Below are 26,781 nucleotides of genomic sequence, written 5' to 3'. Positions count from 1 at the left end.
TGGTTTCTACTTCGCGGATTTTCTTATTTTGCAGGTGGCTCTGGAACGCAACCCCCGCGATGGAGGAGGGATTACTGTATAAGCCGGACTTATGTATAAGCCGATATTCTATTTTTTCATTTTCACAACTTTTTTTCCTTAGATAAGCCGCGGCTTATAGACAAGAACTTAGGGTACTTTAACATTACTTAATAAGAGCCTTCACTACTTTACTTAACTTAAATCAAACTTAAGAATCTGAAAACTTAGATTCTACTGTAGAAACACAAACAAAATTAAAATTAGGCATGCAAAAAGAAAAAGTAATAATTTTAATCATTTGCTGCTTCCTGGAGCAGGCCCAGTTTGTTCACAGGTCTGTCCAGTGTGCTGGTCTTGGTCTGCACACAAACAATTCTGCTACTGCTCCTTTTCCATCTGGCATTGTCTTGATGACTTGACTCTTTACCCAGGAGTTACAGGGTGTAGCATTGTGTAATTATGCCCACAATGTCCAATTTCTTTCTGAACTTGTTGCATAATGAGTGTAGCAATATGTGAATAATTGCAGGGTGTTTTGCCTCTTCTGACATAGCAGATTTGCTGAGTCTTCCTCCAACTCTCAAATAAAGATTTGTATTTCTTCATATGTTCTGTGATTAATGTCTTTTGTTTCTCTGGGCTGTGTCCAGATTGACTGACTGTATATTGAATTGCCTTTCTCTCTTCTTTCAGACACAGTAGCACTTCATTGAACCTAAGGAACCACACTACTGCTTTCTTTAAATTGAACATTTTGAGTAGTACTCCACAAGTCTTTTTACTGGTTCAATTTTTTCCTCTACACTTGAAAAATTCACTACACACCTTTTGATTTCTGGATCGTGGCTAGTAGACAGGTCTGTAGCAGGAAGTTTGGGCTTTGTATCCAAGTCTTACTTTTGATGAAGCTTTCTATTTTCAATCCTCTTGATTCCCAATCCCGATTTTGCACAGATGCAACGTACTGAGAAAAGCGCTATATAAATGTAATGAATTATTATTATTATTACCTCCGTTGTTTTGGGTTGTGTGAGCTCTCTTATGGCTGCGATTTTGTTGGCAACAAAGGTTTTGTAGCATGCACTTTCATTTGTAATGTACCTTAGTACTGTGGTGCTGTCAGTCCAAAAGATTGACTCTTGCAAGAGAATCTGTAGTTCTTGTTTTAACATTTTGTCCATTTTGACTGCTACCACTGCTGCTGTGAGTTCTAACCTTGGTATTGTGACAGGTTTTAATGGTGCCACTCTTGATATCCCCGTTAGAAATGAACAATGTCTCTTATTTTCTTTGTTAGTCAGAAGGAAGTAGGAAACAATGCCATACCTGTTCTCTGAAGCATCTCCAAAATGATGCTTTTGTGCAGTCATTATTTGACCGTATCCAGGAGGTTTAATGCACCTGTCTACATTATAATCCACTAGTAGCTGTAAATTGTTCATCCATTTTTTTCCATTGCCGGACATACTTAACTTCCCCTTCTTGATCCCACGCATATTTCTCTTTACACAGTTCTCTTAGAATAAGTTTAGCAGGTAGTATGACTGGTGCTAAAAATCCAAGTGGATCGTATATTGAACTGACCGCTGACAGAATACCACGTCTTGTAGTGGGCTTATCTTGCAGCTTTACTTGAAACTTGAAACTGTCAGTCTGTGTGCACCATTGAGCACCTAAGGCTCTTTCAACTGGTAACAAATCATGACTTAAGTCCAAGTCCTTTTGATCTATTGCCCTGTTTTCCTCGGGAATAGACAGCAAGATTGCTCTGCTATTACTTATCCATTTTGTAAGATAAAATCATCCCTTTAAGCACAGGGTTTGAAGATCTTTGGCCAATTTTTTGGCTTGTTCTTCTGCAGCAACTGACTTTAAACAGTCATCAACACAGAGGTTATGCAGTTCTGTACCAACTGCTTCCTCTGGAGCTGTGCCTCTTGCATCCTCTGCTGTTCTTCTTAAGGCATAAGAGGCACAACTAAGTGACGAAGCGGCACCATAAAGACGCACTGCCACTTTGTATTCCTCAGGTTCATTGTTTAGATTACCTTCAGGCCACCACAGAAAATAAAGAAGATCCATGTCTTCTTCTGGAACTTTCACTTGGTAGAACATTGATTTAATGTCTGCCATGAGCGCAATTGGTTCCTCTCTGAATCTTGTAAGAACTCCAATAAGTGTATTAAATCAGGTCCTTTCAGCAACTGTTCATTTAGAGAAAAAACTTGATAAGTGGCTGTACAGTCAAAAACCACTCTGATCTTATTTTTCTTTGGATGATATTCTCTGTGGTGAGGTACAGTGCATCCGGAAAGTATTCACAGCGCATCACTTGTTCCACGTGTCTGTATCCCTTTTTCGTCTGCAGCAGAAAAGTTTGTAATGAAACTGCTTTCTCTCAGGATGCCTTTCAAAGAATACTCCTCTTGATCAGTCTTGTGCTTTTCTTTCTCGAAGGTACGGCTTTGTAGAGCTGAGTCGTACACGGGGTTCAAAGCTGATGTTATCTGTTCATCCAGAAAGTTCACTGGATCGGTGAGAAGGGCTCGTCTGCTCTCCATACTTTGAATACTCTGAACTTTGCATTGTCATGGTGCTAGTAGGTCTTGAGGTTTGGAGACTATAGTACGAAGGCTGTCATTACTTTCAAATTATTTCCCGCTTTGTAAGTTGGGCATAATGTTCGTACATCCGCCAGGAAAGATCGCATAATGGCTCAGACCTTCTCCTTTCCGTAGCTGGAAAGACTTTCGAGTTTCATTCTGGCTTTTTGATAACCTTCTAACGGTGACAAGTATTTACAGTTTTTAACAATCTCATGAGGTGAACCTTTAGTAAACTGTGCCAATAAGTCCAATTTATCTCGCAGATTCTCTATCACATCATTAATATCTCGGTCAAATGCTCCAATAAAATCCACATATTTCAAGGGATCACCGCCAAATATTGGAATCTTTCTGTATGGCACATAAGGCACTTGAGTCTTAAACTGTTGTTCTTTCTGTTGATCATAACGCTTATCATAAAGCGGTTGTTAAAGAGGTGCTGGTGACTCATTTTGTTGATCATAAAGCAGTTGCTGAGGATTGTTTTTACTTTCATTTCTACATAAAAAGTCACGAATACTTGCATCTGGTGACTTTCCAATTTTCACATCTGCTTTCCGAGGAACTTTATAGGGTTTTGGTTTACTTGGGCTGTGATTGCGTCCTTTGAGAGCTCTCAATTTTGCTTCGGATTCCACTATAGCTGCTTCCAACGCTAATTAATCTCTTTTAGGCTTTAACTGTATTTTAAGCTGTTATTCCTGAAGTTTCCTTTTGGCTTTCAACTGCATCTCTTCCATATGTAGAACCTGATGCTTTCTTTGTTTTTTTTACTTTAGCTAACAGCACAGCGTGTGCGCTGCCTCTTGAGATCTGATGGCACTAATTGAAGTAGCCCCTGAACTTGCGTGACTTTTAGATTTTGCTGATATTTGGGAGTCTTTAACTGAAGTAGAAATGTCATCTTTCGTTCTGTAATCCCTGAATTGGTTAGCAGAAAAGACGGGTTGCTGGTTGAGGCTTTTATTTTGATGTACTTCTATAACCCAATCCAATGCATATCCCAAAAACGTAGGTATAGTTTTCATTCTAGCATCAAAATCCCTTTGTATCTTTTTCCTTGCATCTTAGGTGTTCTGGATGGATAAAACTTTGTTGCTTAACTTTTTATATTTCATTCTCAAGTTGTTGAAATGGTGGCACAGTGGTAGCGCTGTTGCTTCACAGTTAGGAGACCTGGGTTCGCTTCCCGGGTCCTCCCTGTGTGAAGTTTGCATGTTGTCTGGGTGGGTTTCCTCCCACAGTCTGAAGACATGCAGATTAGGTGGATTGGTGATTTTAAATTGTCCCTAGTGTGTGCTGGGTGTGTTTGTGTGTGTCCTGCGGTGGGTTGGCACCCTGCCTGGGACTGGTTCCTGCCTTGTGTCCTGGGATTGGCTCCAGCAGACCCCCGTGACCCTGTGTTCAGCGGGTTGGAAAATGGATGGATGGAAGTTGTCGATCTGATTCTAGATAATTAATTCTACTTTTTCACAGTTAAAATCATATTGTTGTAAATCCTTTACGTACGTCATCATATTGGATAATTGTATTTGTAATCCATCGCTGTTTGAAGTTTTGTTGTCACTGAATTGAACGGCTTTCTGTTGTCATGGTGATTTTTTTTGGTGACGTCATATTCATGCGCCTTTCAGTCACGTTTCTCTGATATTTCCTCTGGATGCCGGAATCAGGTGCCATGACGATCTTATTAGGTGTTGTACTAAAGATCCTTTATAATTTTACAGTCTCACGGGGAGCACTAGTAATTCTCAAATATGTCTAATAGTGATGGGCAGAGTGAAGCCTCACGAAGCATCAACACGTTTGAAGCAATTGTGTCGGAAATCGTATCGAAGCTTCGAAGCATTTGACACTCACCTCTCTAGGGACACCTCCTGGCCATTTTCATTAACGTTACAGAAACTCATGATCCACTTCAATGACGTCTGTTAAAACTCTTATTGCTTTTATTTTTTCGCAGCTACAGACTGACAACGAAGAGAATTAAGGGCTCGTCAGCAGCTTCTAGTGTCTGATGTCTAAAAAATATAAATATAACTAACGCCGACAGGCAGAATGCACTATACGATAGCAAGAGTTAAACAAAATAAGACGTCTCACTCACTGATCCCCGGCTCTTTTAATTAGTATTTACTTTTGCACTGTATCATTATAATCGTTCCTGTTCTTAGTATTATAATTAACCCTCATCTTTTGTTGAGATCACATTTAATAGCCTTAAATGTTTTCTTTGTTCTGACTTAATTAAAACGGAGTAGACAGAAAATAAAGGTTTATCCCTGTACTTTGCCATGATATATATAGGTAAGCACATTTGAGAAAGAAAAGGTGAAATCCTTAAATCACAGATGTAATTATTCGATCAAGTATTAAAATATTTCATTTATTAATACTTTACAACATTTTTTGGAGCTCAAAAGTAACGAGTTTGCTACGAGAAAAGACGCCATCAGTGATTCAATTATCTAAGGTGGTTACTTTTCAAATTCTGAGCGTAGTGTTAGCCTGAGTTCAATCCGAACTAAAGACTCATCATAATTAATAATAATTAAAAAAATAATCTCGAGTGAAATCTTTATAACCAATTTGAACTAAATAATTTTGAGAGATACTGTGGGAGGATCGCATAAGAGATCTGTTCGAGAATCATCCCCACTTAGAATCGCCATCAAAATGCGATGACAAATTGCGTAAGGCAGCTCACGTATTTACATGAATTCATCTTCTATTCATTGCCATTTGACGTCCATGAACCCCTCCATTGAATAAGGTGATAACAAACCCACTGTGGTAGATCAGGTTGAATTTGCTCTGCTGCACCAAACATTCAAAGGTGTCAATCTGGAGCTCATCAGAGAGGCTGAGAGACACGGCGCAGATCAGTCACCGGCACACCAACACACAGACACACACGGGACACTCCGAGGTGAGCATTGCATGTATCAAGGTCAGCATTAAAGATCCTCTTGAGTGCTGAGGCAACAACAGCGAGATAAACACATCTGGACCTGCTGCCGAAAAAGCATTTTCTTTTAACAGCAGCATCCCTCCCTCGTGAACACATCTTCAAGGTCCGGACAGGCGATCAGGAAAAAGTTGTCTTAGTCACAGTACAGTGCAATAATAAAACATTTCTTAAAACATATAGTTGTCCAGTCTGTATCATTCCTAAGCAATCTTCCAGTTATAGAGGCGCAATCCCAGTTACTAACATATTTACCGTGTAGCCCCCCCCCCCCCCCCCCCCCCCCCCCCCCCCCCACACACACACACACACTCAAAGTAAGAACACATTCCACCTTATTAATTTAATAATTAAAATTTTAAATCGCTAAACCCGCCATCAACAACTACAATAACAGTTGAAATCGTCACTCAAATATTTTTTTTTTGTTATAGACATAAAACAAGATGTCCATTTCCATTTGATAGATCTTTACTGGTGTTCTCGCCTTCCTCGCTCTCGGTCCACGGTGGGATTTGCTGTTAAATGGAAAAGAAAAAGAAAAAGAAAAACAGACTCTTTTGGGTCACAATTTACAATGGGTGGACGTGGGACCCGAACCCACGAAAGCCTTATTATGGAGCGGCAACGCTACCGCTACACCACTACTGCTCTTGTCAGTATGTATGTATGTATGTATGTATGTATGTATGTATGTATGTATGTATGTATGTATGTATGTATGTATGTATGTATGTATGTATGTATGTATGTATGTATGTATGTATGTATGTATGTATGTATGTATGTATGTATGTATGTATGTATGTATGTATGTATGTAATGAAGACAAAAACAATTCTATATAGATGTATACTATATGACATACGTTCAGTGTTGCATGAAAATGTTGCATGAGGTGAAGAATGGATACTTATGAGAGTATTATAGTGAGAGATGTGTCGTCAACCCGTATTACTAAAGCTCTTCTTTGCAGTATTATGCATTCTACAAGTCGGCATTTATATGATGTATAATTTATAATTTTATTTTTTACCAAAGTATTATCGGGCACAATCATTTAACATGTATGGATGATCCACAAACATTCATTTCAATGGGAGTTCTGTCGAGTTTTTGAACTCTGTTGATGCCATATGTACTTCAAACTGGAGCCCATCAGCACCAAGCAGACATGCACACTGGAATCATCAAGCTTGGTTAGAAGCACTGAGCAGACATGCGTACTAAGATTGCATCATGACGGGGCTCCGAAGCCTCAGTCATGCGTAGTACTGAGATTGGATCATGATAGGGCTTCGAAGTCTCATTGACCTCTATATTTTGAGAGTCTATCTGACACTTAACTCTCTAGTTATATTTTGTAATTCGTATTGACATTACACACTTCACTTAATATAGTTAAACTACAATTCAGGTAGTTGCTGAGAAGTAATCATTGTTCTTGTGGTTTGCTGTGATTTCCTTTGTCTGATACATAGTGTTAAAGATATATTGTCATATATCAACTTTATATATATAAAAAGATTAGGTAAATCGTGCAACCTTTTTATGGAACGCTTAATTTTGTTCAAAACCGTATGTCATATAGTATACATCTATAAATACAGTATAATTTTTTCGTCTTCATTAGGAGAATACAACAATGATACTCTCCTGTCAATTAAACCAATTTAACGTGTATATGTCAAACAACATATTTCCACATCCGCCGCAGTAAGAACAGTAGTAGTAGTTCAGTTGTGCGAAGCTCGTTGATTATCCTGATTAGGTGGCTCAATGGTATCGCAACTGTCTCTCAGTAAAAACACCAGGGGTTTGCGTTGTCGATCCTCCACTTGTTAAAGGTTTTTTTCAATTCCTCCATTTAACAATATTTTCAGCTTGGACAGATAGTGAGCGAATCGAGCTGTCGAGGGAAGGTTGGGCCGCCGTAGACGGGCAGTGGGCACACGTCCCTAATTATATTGTGTATGTAAAGAGTTTCACTGTAAAACATAATAAGCTTCATATTTGTGTGTTTGGAGACCCTGGTGTCGTACTGAATTTGTATTGTAGAAAAACAAACTACTGTCCAGCATTCCTAAATGTGTCTTTTCGTTTCTGATCGCTATACGGCACTTCCAATTTAAGACAATTCGTTATAAACAGTTTCAGCCAATCAGCGCCTTCTAAACATACAGAATGACAGTGTGACCCTTTATTGTAGCGGCGCAGCATCTTCGTACAGTCAGTCATTGTCCTGTTAGACTATTTACTGTTAAGTGCTGCTTGAGGTAGCGTTTATAGTACAACAGGTAGCCTACGTAGTTCTTAAATTGGTATTGAAATGCACACACAAGTCTCCTAAATTATTTATTGAAATGCCTACATTTACAGTGTCCGTTTTAGAAAATCGTAGTTTTTACTTGTTCCCGTTATTAGGAATTACAGTTTCTCAGTGTCACATATTATTCGTTACTACTCGCGAGTCCCGCATCATTGAGATTCTGATTTATATTCGGTATAAGCAATTTTTTTAAAAGGAGCGTTAATTGAACTGACTATAGCAGACTTGTCATCTTCTTAAAATGACTTTATTGATTTGATATTGACAATTAATCATAAGGTCAGAAATCAAGGAGGATATGAGTTTGCATGGACTGTGCTGTTTCTTTGTTTTCGTGACATCGCGTCAGTAGAGAGTGCGTGACGTTAACAATGCATTCTGTCCTAAATGACAGCGCATACGCTTTTTGATATTTCCTAAAGGCTAATGTGTCTCAGTTTGCTCATTAATATATTTTGACAGTGTATTTTAGTGAGAATGATTATAAACATATTACCCATGTTCATTTCCCATGTAGATATGTAACGTTTGGTGAGAATAAATAAAAAGTAACAACACATATAATAGTTATGTTGCATTTTTATGATTAAAAAAATTAATCGTTTATCTAAAATGTTCTACTTATACAGTCGATTTATTCTACTTCTGAAGGTGTACATTGTCGGTATTCTCCATTGCATTTGCCGCCCCAGTGTAACGTGTGCCAGTGCAACTGAAGGGTGACAGACGAGCTCACGTAATGGGTGACAAGGCACATCCTCACCCTGATGCCGAGGCTCTTGTCATGAATATTCCCATCTTGTGCTTTTTCTCGTTCCTGCCAGTTTACTATTATTATTGGACACGTATGTAGAGGGAATGTGTGTCTTATTTTATGTTTATGAAAGGAAGGACGGTAAAGCCTTGAATGAAACTGAGTGTTGATACTTTGGGTAACACAACAGGTGAGGAGCAGGGAACGTTAAATGTGACAGTGACTGCGGGGGATTGTGGAACTGAAGATGGTTTAAGAATACAGAAACGACAAAAGCTTAGTCTTTCAATAATTCTGTTTACATCAATGATTTATCTGTTGTTTTGCAGTTCGGAAGATTACTTATTTACCCCCCAGCGCAGACTTTGATAAAATGCATTCACATGGAAAGGATGTTGCTGACAAAGTCAGGTGTTTTTTTGAAAGTTTGGCTCCAGATGTGCTTATCCAGCTGTTCCTTCTTGTCAGTACTTGAGTGATCTTTATGTTCACCTCTGGATGAATTCGCAAAGTTTCTTTGCAACGTTTTTGTCTCATTAACGCAGAACTCCCGAAGCTTTCCTAAAATTGCAGAAGACAGTTGTGATTAGTTATGCAGCACACGCTTTTACTCACATTGCTTTTCGGAAATCAATAATACAAATCAGCTACAGATCTGGGAATCACTGAATAGTAAAAACGTTTAATGAGAGTGTCTTGCGCATATACTGGTGTAATGACCACGTCGGCTTTAGTGAAGCGTTTCTTAGCCTCTCTGATATGATCGACATGGCGTAGAGTAGATTCTGGATTGTTATAATACGTGCTACCTTACACAAAATATGCTCATTAATTTGTTACAGATTCTAGGTGAACACGATTCCACACCAAAGAAAAGGGTCCCCATATAAATCGTTCATAATGTCTCCAAAATATATTTGTTAACTTTCAGACAAGTACTACTTAACTGTTTTATACAAAATCTTTATTTCAACATATGCGAGCCCCAATTAGTATTTGAACTCGGGTTAGCGAACCTTATCGCTGTAGCAAGAACAACTGCTTTTACGCTTTGAGCCAAAGCACTCCTCCCTGCATGGAGTTTGCATGTTCTCCCCGTGGGTTTCCTCCGGGCGCTCCGGTTTCCTCCCACAGTCCAAAGACATGCAGGTTAGGTGGATTGCCGATTCTAAATTGGCCCTAGTGTGTGCTTGGTGTGTGGGTGTGTTTGTGTGTGTGTGTCCTGCGGTGGGTTGGCACCCTGCCCAGGATTGTTTCCTGCCTTGTGCCCTGTATTGGCTGGGATTGGCTCCAGCAGACCCCCGTGACCCTGTGTTCGGATTCAGCGGGTTGGAAAATGGATGGATGGCACTTTAGCAAATTAGAGAGTGACCAAATCGACTGCTGACTGCGCAGATATAATGACGTCATTACGCTAGTGTGACTCAAAATCACGCATTTGAAGCAAGCGGCGCTTCGATCTCCAGTGCTTCTAAAGCTCGACAGTGTCGAAACCTGAGTATCGAGCGGCCCATCACTAATGTCCAACTCCGATCAAAGACAAAGATTAAAAGTACCTGTTGAGTCTTTTTCAAGTTGTCGTTGCTTTCTTTCGTCGCAGTCCGATTTCAAGTGTAGAACACGCAGACTTTCTTTTTAATCCCGGGCAATTTTCAAGCTTTCAATCTTAGGCAGGTTTCAATTGTAGGAAGGTTTTAAACTTTAGTGAAGCTGACGAAGCATAAGGCGAGATCAAGCACGGGTAAAATACGTGTTGAAAGAAATCTCTCAGTCAAAAAGTTTGTTTTAAAATTATTTAGTGAAAGTTAAAAGCAAATAATCCATACAAGAATAAAGAAAAAATAGTAGAATAAAAGGCAAAAAAAAAAAAAAAAAAGGAAAAACGTATCTTCTCTAAAGTGAGCTTTTTTTGAGAAACTTTAGTTGTTTCTGTACGTAAAAGTTCTTTACATCTTCTTTCTATACTTAAAGGTTCTTAATTTCTTCTTCTGTACGCCTTAAGCATACGGTACAGTATTATATTTATGAATCTTATAGAACTAGGAAAATGGCTCTTACAGAAAGAATTATGAAAATATTATTAAATTACTTGAAGAAGTGATTTATTACTTGATCAACTGATAACTAAAAAAATATTGAATTTATAGTTCAGAATAAATGTTTGATTTTTTTTAATGAACTGAAACTTTAATAGTTGACTCCCTCATTTACAATTATAAATCTATTTTGAAACAGCGGGTGCTAATAATATTTTCCATTAAAATATTACAAAGCAGTACTGACTCACACTTATGACGGACTGTAACTGGATGTACAAAATTTCTTGTTTAACCAAGCTGCTGAAAGAAGAATTGGATATAACATCTCACACAGAAAATGTGGAATTGTAATTTTGATTTTGAATACATTCTCTTAGTTACAGTGAATTAGGATTACAAATAAATAAGGAAAGGAACAACATTTATAATGAACTGTCTACTTGCCAAGAAGATAAAGCTGAATTAAAAAGATGAAGTGAAAAAGCCAAGTTGGACATACATTGACTATTATCAACAATATCTATGTTGTTTACTGCCAAAATGGAAGTGAATATTCTGGGGAAAAAAGTGTGCACACTACTTCTACAAATGCTGATTGGTATATGGCTTTCAGTTTTAACCAAAATAATAAGGATATAGGGATTTTCAAATTTTAGGAGCCAAACATTTTCAAAATTTTATAAATTCTTCCCAGACAGTCCATGGAGCATTAAAAATAAAAATGGTTGACAGCCCTAGATGGAAATTCAATTGTACAAATCATTTCACTCCTCACTATTTAACACTAATGTCACAAAATGTGTCTGAAATTTACAAAAAATAATCCTCATGATTAAAGAGTGGTCTGCGAGCCCAAAGAGCTAACTGCTGCCTGTGAGCTCAATGGCTTGACTGACTCTAAAGAACTGGAGGGCCCGTCAGTGTCTCTCGTGTTCTGTTGTCACCCCAGTAGAGAGGACATTGAATGTCACAATGTTATCAGCTCTGTGCCACAGACCTGTGATGTTACATGACATTACATGACAATTGGACTTGATGTATTACTGAGATTGAGATGTGCTGGTGTCATCATTGGGAACGAAAGAGAAGTGGCTGAGAGTTTTGTGTTCTGAGGTGTGAGAGTTAATTAAAACATACATTTTGCTTCTAAAAACTGTATTTTCTTGTTGCTGAGAAGGAGCCATGCAGGAATTATTAAAGCGTTTTTCCCTTTAGAAGGGTTTCTTGCATTTTGTTTGCCTGCACTGCTGAGAGTTATGGGAAGCCTTTGGAAAAGTCACTTGTACTTATTTGTATTCAAACTACTGTAGTGTTGGAGAGGCAGGGTAGTAAGCAGCACAAGCTGACATCTGCATCTCTGTAAGTGAATAACTGGCGTTGTAGCCATGAATAGTTAAAGGTAACACAAACAGAGATTACTTAGTGGTGAAAAAGGCAAACAGCTGACTTCAAAACAGTAAAGAGAAAGGCTCAGTGGTACGTAGGCAGGCAGACAGCATTAAGACGTCGATCAGACACAAACGGCTGTAGCAGCTACTCTTTTTTTCTTGTCCAACACCTTTCAATTTTCTAAGAACTTTAAATTTGAATGGTTGTACAGATTCACTGAAAAGAACAGCATTGTTTGAGTATTTAGCTCAAAAAACATCAACATCACTTTTCTTCATGAAATGCACACTGAGGCTACTAACCAGTCAGAATGGCACAGGGAGTGGGCAGGGTGGCATTTCTAAGTCATGTCTTTAATCTTAGTGTGGGGTTTTCTAAACGTTTTGTGCAGGACTTGGTTGAGTGTACCAAATTAATTCAAGGAAAGCTACTAAAGGGAGAAGCCCACAATGTTGAGATGAAGTGGATGTTTGTCAATGTGTAACCCCTAATGCAGGGACAGAGAGACTCCATTGCTTTTCTATCTCACATGATGTGCTGGTGCAGTGTGAGGATGAGGAGCTGGTGTTTGTGGGTGTTACTTTAACTGTACTGAGAATGTGCAGCTGGACAGGAATGAGCACTATGGCTCTGTCAAGGCGCTTGTGTCAGGGGTCACTAGAAATAATTTTAATGATGTTTGGATGGCATTGCATCCTGGTCTGAGGCAGTAAACATGGGTGAAGATCTCTGCAGGGCTGTTCTCTATGGTCAGACATGACAGGTTTTACAGTACATACAGAAACATCACAGGAACCTCATAGTTAACATTCTTCTGACCGGCTTTTCTGATCACTTGCTTGTGTCTCTTCACATTTTTGTTCTGCTTTCACATTCTGACAAGTCTTACTGGTACTTAAATACCAAACTGCTGAAAGACCTACATTAAATCAAATATTTTTGTTATTTCTGGGATTGATGGAAATGCACAAAACAGAATTTCTCTTCTTTGCACCAGTGGTGGAACTGTTCTAAAACTGAAATCTGGGTACAGCATCAACAATACTCAGAACAGACCACGAGGAAAGTGAACACGGCCAGAGAAGACCTGGGGCCTCATGTATAAATGGTGCGTACACACAGAAATGTTGCGTAAGAACGCTTCCACATTCAAATCGTGAAGTATAAAACCTAAACTTGGCGTAAAGCCACGCACATTTCCACGGTAACTCAAACCCTGGTGTACGCAAGTTCTCCGCTCGGTTTTGCAGACTGGCGGCACCCAGCGTCAAAGCAGTGCTACTGTTCCTGTGTGGTTACACTTTCTTAGATCCACATCCACAACAGTGGCTCAAGTGCTCCTTGTAGAACTGTTTGTACTTGCAAGTTACCGTGAGGTAATTGTATTTATGATACAGTTATAATATTGCACAACCTGAGCCACGTCATAAAGCGCATACAGTATTTACATATGATGACAATATCATTTTTAAGATGAAATGCAGCAAAATATGTTGATTATATTATATAGATAAAACTTTAACTACACGGTGCCGAAGTGTAGCGAGCTTGAGCTTCATTCACGGTTTGTTCCTGCCTGTATTCTTGCTGGGACTGGCGCAACACTGGAAGGAAAGATGGATAGAATAATTTAACATTACGAAGATATTTTGATGTTCCTTAAAAGTTTTGAAGAATCGGCGTTCTAAGCTTACAAACGGCTTAACGTCTATTACAGAGCTGATTGTGTGGCGATTGGGTATTTGGAGAAAGAAAAGTAAGGACAGGAATTGGGGGTTAGTACGTTTGAAAGAGATAGTACTTCTGTAATAAAGCATTTCATTGAAGGTCGCGCATGGCGCAGCAAGCATCTTGCTGTAAGACATGAACAATCACTGCACCACCGTGTTCCCATGTTTAATAGCATGCTTTAACTCATATCATCATGAAAATTATATCACGTATACAGTAATCCCTCCTCCATCACGGGGGTTGCGTTCCAGAGCCACCCGCGAAATAAGAAAATCTGCGAAGTAGAAACCATATGTCCATCCATCCATCCATTTTCCAACCCGCTGAATCCGAACACAGGGGTCTGCTGGAGCCAATCCCAGCCAACAAGGCAGGGAACCAATCCTGGGCAGGGTGCCAACCCACCGCAGGACACACACAAACACACCCACACATCAAGCACACACTAGGGCCAATTCAGGATTGCCAATCCACCTAACCTGCATGTCTTTGGACTGTGGGAGGAAACCGGAGCGCCCGGAGGAAACCCACGCAGACACGGGGAGAACATGCAAACTCCACGCAGGGAGGACCCGGGAATCGAACCCGGGTCCCCAGGTCTCCCAACTGCGAGGCAGCAGCGCTACCCACTGCGCCACCGTGCCGCCCAACCATGTTTATATGGTTATTTTTATATTGTCATGCTTGGGTCACAGATTTGCGCAGAAACACAGGAGGTTGTAGAGAGACAGGAACGTTATTCAAACACTGCAAACAAACACTTGTCTCTTTTTCAAAAGTTTAAACTGTGCTCCATGACAAGACAGAGATGACAGTTCCGTCTCACAATTAAAAGAATGCAAACATACCTTCCTCTTCAAAGGAGTGCGTATCAGGAGCAGATCATGTCAGAGAGATAGAGAAAAGCAAACAAATCAATAGGGCTGTTTGACTTTTAAGTATGCGAAGCACCGCGGAACAAAGCTGTTGAAGGTGGCAGCTCACACCCCCTCCGTCAGGAGCAGACAAAGAGAGAGATAGAGAGAGAGACAGAGTTTGTTTTTCAATCAAAAATCAATACGTGCCCTTCGAGCTTTTAAGTATGAGAAGCACCGTGCAGCATGTCGCTTAAAGGAAGCAGCAGCACAGAAGGGAGCAAAGTGAAGATAATCTTTCAGCATTTTTTGACGAGCGTCCCTATCATCTAGGTGTGTGAACAGCCCCCCTGCTCAATCCCCATACGTCAGGATCAGAGACAGTCAGCGCAAGAGAGAGAGAGAGAAAGTAAGTTGGGTAGCTTCTCGGCCATCAGCCAATAGCGTCCCTTGTATGAAATCAACTGGGCAAACCAACTGAGGAAGCAAGTACCAGAAATTAAAAGACCCATTGTCCGCAGAAATCCGTGAACCAGCAAAAAATCCGCGATATATATTTAAATATGCTTACATATAAAATCCACGATGGAGTGAAGCCGCGAAAGGCGAAGCGTGATATAGCGAGGGATCACTGTACTTGTCAGTGTTTTAATTACGAACATAATGGATTCTGTGTCCTGTCGGAGGAAGAGCACGTAGTGATTCAGGCACATAGAGCACATAGAAGATCAAATACAAAACAAAGCATTTAACGTGCTACTTTAGTTGCGATGGGATTTGAGAAACTAGTAAATTAAACGATTTTAAGATGAAGTTTATGATGTTCTACTTTAATGACAAAATAAACTACGTGATTAAAGTGGAAAATTCGAGATTAAAGTTGACATTTCGTGCTTTTTTCACTGTGTGCCTTTTTTTTCACTGTACCCTAATGAGCTTTCATATGACACTCAGACGGTGGGCTACGAGTTGCCTTTTCACGCCAACTTTGATATGTGACAACTTTTTATTTCGGGGCACTGTGCGACTTTGTGAACTTGAGCTTTCGAGTTTCTCCGACACGCTATGTCACTCAATCAACTTCCTTTTGTTGCTTATATAACTGTTTAAACCAACAAATAGTACATTTTTCTTTGCCTCCATTTGGTATTCACTGAAATTCTTCTATTTTTCCTCGTGCTTTTGCTATTGCCTTTTCACAGAACGCTGGGCTTAATGTTATGTTGATTTGCATATTGAAAGAGGCATAATTCTGGGAGGAGTTGGGGCGGGACAGCAAGCGCCTGCACATGCGTTTATTTCCACGCTGAGCGGGATTTATGTAGCAGAAGAACGTGGAAGTTGGCAAACACACAGATTCCTGCATCTGGATTTTTCTGTGCGTAAGCACATTTCGGCTTTTGTGCTTACGTCATGTTGTAGTGTGAATTCTACGCACTGCGTTATGTATGAGGCCCCTGGAGAGAGACATTGAGGAGCTTCATTCGGTTTTATGCACACATTTTAACATCACCACTTTTGAAAAGCTCAGAACTAAAAAACAAAGCAAAACCATTCCTGGTTAAAAAATGATAAAGGATGAGACCTGCAGGAGCCTCAAGCCATTGGACTTCAATGTGGTCTCGTGTTCACACTGCACCTCAGTGAAATGTCAGAATACAAGTGGCCATGGAACCTTTGTCTGTCTGTCTGTCTGTCTGTCTGTCTCTCCTCATGTCCTCACTTCTCTCTCTTCTTCTCCACAGCCTGTCTCTTTGTGGTCTCACCTCCGGATGTTGCTCAGCTCTCTCCTCAGCTCTTTCTGCTCCACACTCACGACTGACTGAACTGAACCTGAGCGGCAACAACATGGAGAACTCAGGAGTGGATCAGCTGTGTGAAGGGCTGAAGAGTGAAAACTGCAAATTAGAGAAACTGGAGTAAGTGAACAACAAGTGTGTGTCTGTGTGTGTGTGTGTGTGTGTGTGTGTGTGTGTGTGTGTGTGCGTGTGACTGTATGTTTGTGTGTGTCTGTGTATGAGTGTGTGTGTGTGTGTCTGTGTGCGTGTGTGTGCATGTGCGTGTGTGTGTGTGTGTGTTTCTTGTCACATTATGGCTCTGACTTTTCCACTCTCACAACACAAACGCTGTGTTTAATCAGGACAGACTGCAGTGTCCCTTATGGACAGACAGATGGACATGAGGTGACACAACTGCAGATTTCCTTTAATAATTCAATTCATAAAGACAGCATTGTGACCCTGAGCCCCTCCACCACACTGGTCACTCTCCTCATCCTCTCTGTCCAGACTGTTGTTTTATTTCCTGTCCCACAAGCCCACGCTGTCCATTCTTTATTTTAATCTCGTACTTGTTCCTGTCCTCCATTGTCACTTTCCCCCTCACACTCCTCTGATGTCCTCACTAAAGTTTGTTAAAATCACTAAAATAGAATAAGGAGGAGAAACACAGTCAGTGTGAGGAGAAGAGATGACTAAAGTGACAAAAGACAAAGAGGAGTGGACAGCTAGAGCTGGACTGGAGTGACAGATAGGGACAAAGAGAATAGAATAGCAAAGATAAGGAGAGACAAGAGAAGGAGATGAACAGATGGAAGAAAAGGACAAATAAAAGAGGAAGACAAGGCAGAGGATAAGGAGAAGGAGAGAGAGAAGAGGACAGACAGAGGAACAGGAGGAGAGGTGGACAGCAGCAGTAGAAATGACCAGCCAGCCATACACAGAAAGAGAAGGTGACAGGGAGGAGAGGATTAGGACTGAAGGCAGTGTGGACAGTAAGGTGGGAGATACAGGAAGTGACCACCATTATAGCCAAGTGGACTGAACAGGCCGACATCATTCTACAAGACATAACCCCCAGGTCTACACAGGACTTCAACATACCTGTATATCTGTCAGTGGGCTTAGTGACCGACAGGTGGACACACACATCATTTGCAGTAGACGTCAGAGACTCTGAGAGGATTCTGGGAAGGTGACCTCAGTGGGTGTGTCAGTGAGATACTCCAGTGTGAGGAGTGGCGCTCTCTTGTGTTTGTAACTCACACTTGTTGTAGGTAAGACAGGATCAAGCACTGATCAAACACGTGCTGAAAGAAACTTCTCAGTCCAAAAGTTTGTTTTAAAAGGTTTAGTGAAAATTCAAAGCAAACAATTCACACAAGAATAAAGAAAAAGGTTGTTACACACATAGAATAAAAAGCAAAAAACAATGGGAAAAATGTCTCTTCTGTAAGCATAGCCCTTTTTTGTTGTTGTTTTCTATACATAAAGATGCTTTACTTTCAAAATCACAGACCACAAAATCTTGTGGAGGATGAAGCAGAGAGCTGAAAAGAAATCACTGGGACATCTCTGTCCCTTCCACTGAAGACATCTTCTAGAAATGCTGACTTTTTTGTCAGATGGTGCAGAACCTTTAGTCTCTGGACACTTTGTACACCAGCTGCATGGTAGAAGGTACCTGGACAAACAGGTCATTTCTACCAGCCTGATCTTCTTCCACAGACTGATGTGCTCCTCCACACCAAATCTTTCAGTTTGCACTCATATTTTTCCTTTGTCATTATGTTTTCCGTGTCTCTGTGGAGTTTGTTCTTGAAATGTAACTCCATTGTCAGCATGTTTAGTGTCGTTCGGTGCTCGCCAGTGCTGGCCCAATGGACGTTTGCTCATTTTTTTGCTCTTTTAGGTAGTTCACTATTCTTAGATGGACAGCTTGGTTTAGTCACACTAGGATGGAGATCATGCTACTGTGGCCGATTTGCTCGTTTTATCAGGTCTCCGTCGACTGGCACAGCTTATCCTGCTGCTGACTCAGTGCTAATATCATCCCAGCTGACTCCATTACAATATCAATATCATATACAGTAAGACAATGTCTGAGCACCTGGTAGCTAAAATTGCAAAGCTCATGTCCAGATAACAGCATTTTTGCTGTTGCTTCAGCATTTCAGTTTGAACACAAGACCACCTTGCCAGCTTGTTAATATGTTTATATATTTTTATACAATCTTTTTGCTGTGTTGCATTCTTGCTCTGGTGGCACTGTATTTCTTGGCACTCTATCCTTGTGTGTGGATGGTATGACATTAACATTTACATTTATTTGTTTGGCATACACGTTTATGCAATGCGACTTACAAAGGAGGCTAACATAATCAAGTAACATCAGTCTATGGACTTTTTTAAGCAGGTGTAGCAGAACAGGAGACAAGTGAAGAACTATAAAGGTAGCAAAACAAAAAATGATCAATTAACAATATGACAGACATTCACAGAGCACAAAACATTCTTTCATAGTTTGGTGGATATTCACAGAACAGGAGGGTCTTCAATAATTTCTTAAACACATTGAGGGAGACATCAGTCCAGATGAAGATGGGCAGCTACTTTCACCAACTAGGAGCTCCACCTGAAAACCATCTGAATTGAGATTTGGCACAACACAGAGGTGGCATCATAAGACACTCTTCACTGGCAGACCTGCATGGGCGAGAAGGAGCACAGCACCTCACCAGTGTCTCCATATACTCAGGTGTTTACCCATTGATTACTCTGTTGGAAAGCATCAAGGATTTGAACTTAATGTATGCTGCTAAAGAGTATTAATTCATCTTTACTTTTAAATCTCCCCCCATTATTTTCTTAAACAATTTGTATGTTTTTCAAAACTGCCATTTTTTTCTTGCTCATGTTACAAAAGTGCCTTACCCATTGATTGTGTGAGAAAAAAGTTTCAGTTATCTCATGGAAGACACATGTTTTATTAATGACACATAATTATCTCAGTTGGCATCAACCTCCAAAATTCAGGTCATGTCAAGTCGGGGAGCATGCACTGGTACAGTGCGTTGCCGCACCCACTATATGACAAAACAACTCGGGATCCCGGTTGGCCACCACCCAGGCAGACACGTGGTCCAGTCCCACCCTCTGGAAATGACCCTCTAACTGCAGCAGCCAGGTGTTACATGGGCGTCCCCTTGGCCTGGTCCAGCCACTCGGGTCCTCAACACCATCAGGTAATCATGCCACATGGCTGTAGTGCAGTAATTGATGCTCCCTCACAATGCAGGTAATGTGCCACATTCAGGACTCCATGAGCAACAGCTCATTCGACACAAAGTCAAACCAGCGGCACCCCAGGGTTCTCCCAAGAGACACACTACCAAAGGAGTCCAGTCTTTATCTCAGGTCACTGGATAGCGTCCATGTCTCACAACCATAAAGCAAGACAGGAACCACCAGGATTCTAAAGACTTGACCTTCGTCCCTTTGCATAGATATTGGGAGCGCCACACACCCCTTTCCAGTGACCTCATGAACCCCCATGCTCTCCCAATCTGTCTACTGACTTCATAGGAGGAGTCACCAGAGACCTGAATGTCACTGCCAAGGTAAGTAAACCTCTCGATGAGGTCGACGCTCTCTCCGCAGACAGACACACTGCTGATGGCTGTGCCCAAGAGGTCATTAAAGGCCTGGATCTTTGGCTTTTATCAGGAAACTGCAACACCAGAAACTCCTCACTCAGTCCCTTTAGAGCCCCCATTGACTCTGTGAAGATCACAGCACTGTCAGCAAAGTCAAGATCAGTGAATCTTTCTTCACCAACAGATGCACCACAGCCACTGGACCTCATGACTTTGCCCAACACCCAGCCAAAGCAAGGATTGAACAGAGTATGAGCAGAACACACTCCTGACGAACCCCAGAATCAACTGGGAAAAACGCAGAAGTCCTGCCTCCTCTCTGCACAGCACTCACAGTACCAGTGTACAGGCCAGCCATGATATACGTCAACCTTGGTGGGATGTCCCACAGGGCAGCTTGAACAACTGAGTCAAAAGCCTTATGAAAATCGTCAAAGGCTGAAAGAAAAAAAATCCACCGATATTTGTGTTTGCTCTTGGTAGACTTCTTAGGCGTAAAACCAGACTGCGCTGGTTGCTGGCAGGTGAGCAAGTGATCACAGATCTTATTGAGGACAACCCTAGCAAGGATCTTACCCAGCACGGAGAGCAGTGTTATCTCCCTGTAGTTGCCGCAATCAAGGCAATCACCCTTCCCTTTCCAGATAGAGATGACAGTCCCGTTTTTCAGTCAGTTAGGATGACACCCGTCTCACAAATGGAAGCAAAGATTGCTTGCAAAGTCAGGAGGACAGCCTTACCACCAGCCTGGAGAAATTCACCCCGGATACCACAGATCCCTGCAGCCTTCTCCACCCTCAGCTGGTTCACCACCTGTGTAATCTCAGTGAGGCTTGGGGATTCACAGCTAATTGGAGGATTGCCCTCAAGAACTGTAGACCAGAGATATCCAACGTCCCAGCTGGAGGATCAGCTTTGAACAGCTGCTCAAAGTAGCGAGCCCGGTGATTGCCAATCGTAATTTTCCAAAAAATGCCCTAAAGGATGTCAGCTGTCTGGTCGACTTATAATGAAGAATGAAGAATGAAAGATGTCTGAATTTTGATTTTTATTTTACTTGTGATCCACAAAACCAATTGTGATTTTCTACAAAAATGTGCTAAACACTTGTATTCATTCAAGAGTTGTGTCAGTCCAGGGGCAAGTGTGCAGTAAGACCCCTGTTAGGCCTGTGCACCTGAGCACTCCATCTGGTAAATCCTAAACAGTAAAAAACGGTATAGTTCAGGGAACAGTAAAAAAAAAAAAAGAAAACCATCAATGCTGCAGATAATTATTTTATTTGTGTGCAGTTGTACTGATTAATTCAGTGTGACTCCTCAGACTGTATGGCTAATTTATTAGGTACACTCCATTGTTATGTAACCAGTCTGCTCCTCCAAAGAGCCAATAATTTGCCAGACATTCAACAGATAGGCCATGTAGACTTAGTCAAGGAGTCTAACTGTGGTTTGAATGGCCAAATTGTGTGATGTAAGTGACTTTGACCAATGTTACTGTCCAAGCCTGACCAGGGAGTTTCAGAATCTCAGAATGAGCAGCCATCCTGGGATTATCAATGACATGGTGACAAACTGAAAACATCCAGTGATTGGCAGTTCTTTAGCTGAAAACACCACAATTAAGGAGAGAGGTGAGAAGAGGATAGCTAGATAAATTCAAGACAACAGAACAGACACAGACACTCAAATATCAGCTCTTTATAAAAGTGTTGAGAAGAACACGAAACACATCAGAGCATGAGGTGTAGGCTGGGGTGTGCTTCTCTCAGCTATGAAAAGGACGATGAGACCACTTTGGGTGTTTGATCAGAAAAGCTGGGTGACTAAAGATGATAGTGGACTGCGACTGAAACATAAACTGTGACTGTCCATAGACAGATGATTGAATGTGAGTCTGCAATCAGAGATCTGAGTTAAACAAACATCAGAAACGTCACTCACTGGAATGAACAATTGACTGACTGGTCAGCAGAGACACATGGCATAATGGGAAACAGGAGGGGTGGGAGAAAAAAAGCAGATGGGAATGGAGGAAAAGAAAAAGGGAGAACTGAGACATGGAAATAAATAGGAGGAGAGCAGTGACAGGGCATCACCACCAGAGGGCAAAGCAGAGAACTTGGAAACCTGATGGTGACTTGGTAGACACTGAGATGTCTTATGAGGTGTCCTGCACAAAACTGAGTGGGAGATGAAAACATTTAATCTGTCACCTTGGAAAGAAGTTCCTCAATCACAAGAACACCAGTAATAATAATACCTTTATTATTATTAACAGTAATAATAATTGATACCCCCAAAACCTTACATTGTCACTGTGTTACTCATGTTCATCCTTTGTCTCCTGATTTTTGTGTGTGACGACTTAGTCTGTGTGACTGACGGCCTTTGCTATAAATTTGCTATAATTTTAACCCAAGTCTATTAATTTTAACATTTTTAACATTTTGTATAAATATTTCTGGTATTATTTGTAAAAGTTTGCAAAGACCCCTCCATCTTTAATCCACCCCTTTAATGTCCACTGGCTTGACTTGACTTTTATAAACAGACATTATTTATAAGGCAGGACATAAAGAACTGAGCTGCTGTTGTGACAAATTCAAACTGCGAGGACACAAACATGTCACTCCTGTGACCCCCACTCGTCCTGTGAAGTCAGCTGATAAAGTGCTGCTGATTTCCTTTGATGTCATTTAGGTCAAATCACTTATGGGCAGAGCTGGAAATGGACAGCAGTGGTCAGCAGTCATGGGGGTCTCGTCACAGTCCACTCAGACCACCTTTGTGCCCACTGGACTGGACTTTGGGACACTGACAGTCCATTTAACTCTTTGAGGGCTGAATATTTTTCCAGTTTTCTGAAAAGCACACAAAGCAATTGTTTCACACATAAATCAATATGAAACATCTGTTGCTGCATGCCGTGACTGCTGTCATTGCCCGTTCGGCGTCTCTGGCAGCGGCGGCTGCACGGGGACAGGTCAATGACCAGCAGGAATACGTGGTGGCGGTGGTGTGTGATGCAATCTGGTTTGTACCTCTGGTCATCATAAGAGGCTGTCCCCCCCAGGTGAATGTTGGCGTAGGTGCATTAGCTACACGGACATGTTCAGCACCGCACAATCAGGTGACGCCAGCCCCTCACGTTCGTTTTCGATCTCCAGATCACTTACATCACCTCACAGTCTGACTCAGCCATATGATATGCAAAACGTCGTCCACAGAGTGTTTTTGCTTTGCACATTTGCTTTGGTCTTTCACCAGATGTCAATGCCATTTGAGGGGCTGTTTGCTCTTTGCTACTCACGCACGTGTAGGAAACCTCGGTCAAATCAACGATGCTAACTTTAGTCGAACTAAAACAGATCGGCGAGTTTTGTCACTGTTTACAGCTGATTATCACCCTCTACCCTGGAATTTCAACAAAAGTCAACATCCGCCCTGAAAGAGTTAAAGCTCGTCCTCCTGCTTTATTACAAATAGTAGTAGAAGGAATAAGAAAACTGAGCTCAGCGCCACTGAGGTGTTTAGTGGACAAAGGTCAGCTGGTCAGTGTCACCGGTCAGTATGTGAGGTCTGAGTGGCTGAGGACAGAAGTGTCACATGTCAGTCTTGTCCTCCATGTCCATTATGTCATCACCCAGTGTTTGTCCTTTTAAGCCAACAGAGTGTCATCATCATCATCTAATTACTGTGACATGAAGAGAGTCCATCGTAACAAGCAGCTGAGTGTTAAGCTCTGCAGTGAGCAGAATGTCTAACAGTTGCCTTTACATGACGTCCTACAAATCAGACAAAATGTCTACATATCCTAAGTCCTGAATGACACAGAGATCTCCCACTTTATCACTCCCCCCCATTGTCACCTTCTACAAGTCCATGTGGCCCCTCAAGTGCAGGACGCTGTCAGTCTCATTTCTTTGAGGTTCATCTCCAATGTTAATGTCCGTGTGTCTGTTTCAATGACTTCTCACCTGTCACTACAGCATGAAGGCAGGAGACCCTGTTAGATGTTTGGTGACTTACTTATAAAAACAGCGGTGGTCTCGGGTTCAAACAGGCTCAGTAAAAAGTAAAATGCCAGCAGTCATTGAGCCTTAGAGCTCTGTGGCCTTCTGTCTGTCTGTCTGTCTGTCCCTCCTCGTGTCCTCACTTCTCTTTCTTTATATCCACAGCCTGTGTTATTGTGGTCTCACCTCCAGATGTTCATCATCTCTCTCCTCAGTCCTCTCTTCTCCACACTCACAGCTGACTGAACTGGACCTGAGAAACAACAGAGTGGGAGATTCAGGAGCTCATCAGCTGTGTGAGGGTCTGTGGACCCCAAACTGTAAATTAAAGACATTGGAGTAAGTAAACAGGGTGAGGTGTGTGGGGTTATGAAGTCACAGCTGACCACCTGATGGACGGACTGATCACAGGACACCACATGCACTGACTGAAGTAAGGAGAAGGACAGGCAGTGGGACGAGAAGGACAAAGAGCAGTGGACAAGGGGAGCTGGATGGAGGTGACAGACAGGGAGGACAAGAAAGATAATGAGAGATGACAGAAGGAGAACAACAAAGAGGAGGAGTGTGAGATGAGCTGAGAAAAGGAAGAGCAGAAAAGGTGGACAGACAGAGGGACAAGGACACAGGGAGGAGAGGTGACAGGATCAGGACAGCAGTCAGAGTGGACAGGAGGAGAGGGTGGACAGGGTTATGGGGGTCACTTGGAACTAACAAGACAGAGAAGAGCCAATGTCAGTGGACAGGGTGGTGAGGGCACAACAAGAAGAAACAAGAGGACAGAAAATGAGAGAAGACAGGAGAGTGAGGACGAGTGGGAAAGAAAATAATAAAGAGAGAGAGTGAACATTAATTAAGAGAGCAGGACACAGGAAGTGACCACAGAAGAGTCAACACCATGTCACCTGGACACACCACCTTCTGTTGCGATTGCTCTAACAGCACAATATAACAAAGGGGTGAGGCCTCTAGAATAGCCCACCAAACAAATGTCACCCCCAGGCAGGCCCACCTCAGACAAACACGAGGCTTCAGGCCTGACTAGGCTTCAGAAAGGAGCTCAGGCTTTTAAATTCAAAATAAAATCAAAAAGAGTCTTAGAGGCGTGAAGTGTGTCTGACCAGAGGGAGAACCGTGAAAACTCCATCTGGAGCAGAGACAAGTCCACAAGTGGTCTTCATAAAAGACGAGGTTTATTAACAAAAGAGCCAAAGGGGCTGCCAAAGGCAATCCAAAGCTAACAACATTCAAAAAGCACAAACTGTAAGAGAATCAGAACTCAAGAGCCAAAGGTTCAAAGACAATAATCAGAAATAAAACAAAAGAGCAAAATACTCACAAAGACCACCAATCACCAGAGCAGTCAAATGAGCCGCAGCCTTTAGAGAGTTGGGGGGCAGGTGGTCCTGCGTCTTGGGATCAAACCACAAAATACAAGGAACATCAGAGAACTGCAAGACACACACAGAGATACTAAATAATAATGAAATAGAATAAAAATAACAGATAATACAGAATTAAACAAATAATAAATGAACTTAACAATGTTATAAAAACAATGAAAAAAATGAAGGAGAATAAATAAATAAAACTGTCAACAGGCGCCATGGATGACCCCCAGCCTGACTAGAACACCTTCACCGAGATGAGATGAAACCAAAAGGCCTTTAGAGGATGGTGACCTAACTGGACAGTGAACTGAGTGACCGGCAGGGTGACACACATGTCTTGTGACTTAGGGACACTGAAGAGAATTCTGGGACGTTGACCTGAGTGGGCGTGTCATTGTGATAGTACAGTGTGTGAGGTGGGGTCCTCTTATGTTTGTAACTCACACTTGTGTCCTTCACAGGCTGGGTGGTAATGTGATCAGTGAGAGTGAGATGAAGAACCTGAGGTCACTACGGGAGGAGCAGAACAGGACTGGACGGCAGATGAATATCTTCATATGGTGAAGACAGGACATGCTGATCAACTGACCCCAGTGATGGCGCTCCCTGTCCACTCCCTCTAAATTCCTTTCTTTATTATTTTATAATCCTCTCAGCTCTCCAATACATTTAATAAACTCTCCATGTCTTCTTCTCAGCCTGTGTGCTCCTTCTTTAAACTCACTTGTGTTTCTCCACCCTGTCACCCTGAACTTGTCACTAAACTCCACAAGTTCAGACAAGAGACCCCCGAGTTTTGCCAGACAAAGAACCACAGTGAGAACTGTCATCTGAAACCAGATGGCGTCAAAAAGCTCCCCGAGGGGAGAGAGCAGGATCAAACATGGGTGGACAGACCAGTTGTAGGGTGATGGAGAGTGAGGCTAATCCTGGCATTGGTGACAAATTCTGGACAGGCACCGGGCCATCACAGGTCAAGCTGATGGTGGTCTGAGCAGAAACTCATTAACCTACTGCTCCACAACATCATGTGGTGTTGTTTGAACCCGTGTCTGCTCCACTCCTTGTTCACTGCCTCATTTGCAAACAATTCATGTTATCTTCTGTTTGTGACTGAACAGACTCTACCATGTGCTGGTTAGGACTTCTGTGACACATTAACACACACAAAGCTCAGGTCTCTTTGTCTTCTTTGTCATTCCCACATCGTCACCTCACTGTCACCTTCACTCATGTCCTCTTTAGAGAGC

At 41.7% G+C, this 26,781-nt stretch overlaps 1 protein-coding gene across 19 annotated transcripts in view; it reads left to right on the top strand.

Annotated features, from left to right (window-relative positions):
* LOC114644491 (NACHT, LRR and PYD domains-containing protein 3-like) overlaps positions 1 to 26,344 on the top strand; it is a 201,985-nt gene extending 175,641 nt beyond the window's left edge. For 7 of the 19 annotated variants that reach the window (XM_051921784.1, XM_051921778.1, XM_051921773.1 and 4 more), the window contains 3 exons: positions 16,437 to 16,610; positions 24,306 to 24,479; positions 25,993 to 26,338. In XM_051921784.1, the coding sequence (XP_051777744.1) occupies positions 16,437 to 16,610; positions 24,306 to 24,479; positions 25,993 to 26,095 (451 nt within the window). In that variant the 3' untranslated portion in view covers positions 26,096 to 26,338. Of the gene's footprint in view, positions 1 to 16,436; positions 16,611 to 24,305; positions 24,480 to 25,992 lie in introns of all 19 variants that reach the window. The other 12 variants (XM_051921785.1, XM_051921779.1, XM_051921776.1 and 9 more) reach the window with 5 other exon arrangements.
* The last annotated feature ends 437 nt before the right edge of the window (positions 26,345 to 26,781 follow it).

The sequence above is a fragment of the Erpetoichthys calabaricus genome, assembly GCF_900747795.2.
Source record: "Erpetoichthys calabaricus chromosome 1 unlocalized genomic scaffold, fErpCal1.3 SUPER_1_unloc_24, whole genome shotgun sequence".
In the NCBI taxonomy this organism is placed as follows: Eukaryota; Metazoa; Chordata; class Cladistia; order Polypteriformes; family Polypteridae; genus Erpetoichthys; species Erpetoichthys calabaricus.
The sequence above is the reverse complement of the archived record's forward strand: the minus strand, read 5'-3'. Positions and strand labels throughout refer to the sequence as shown.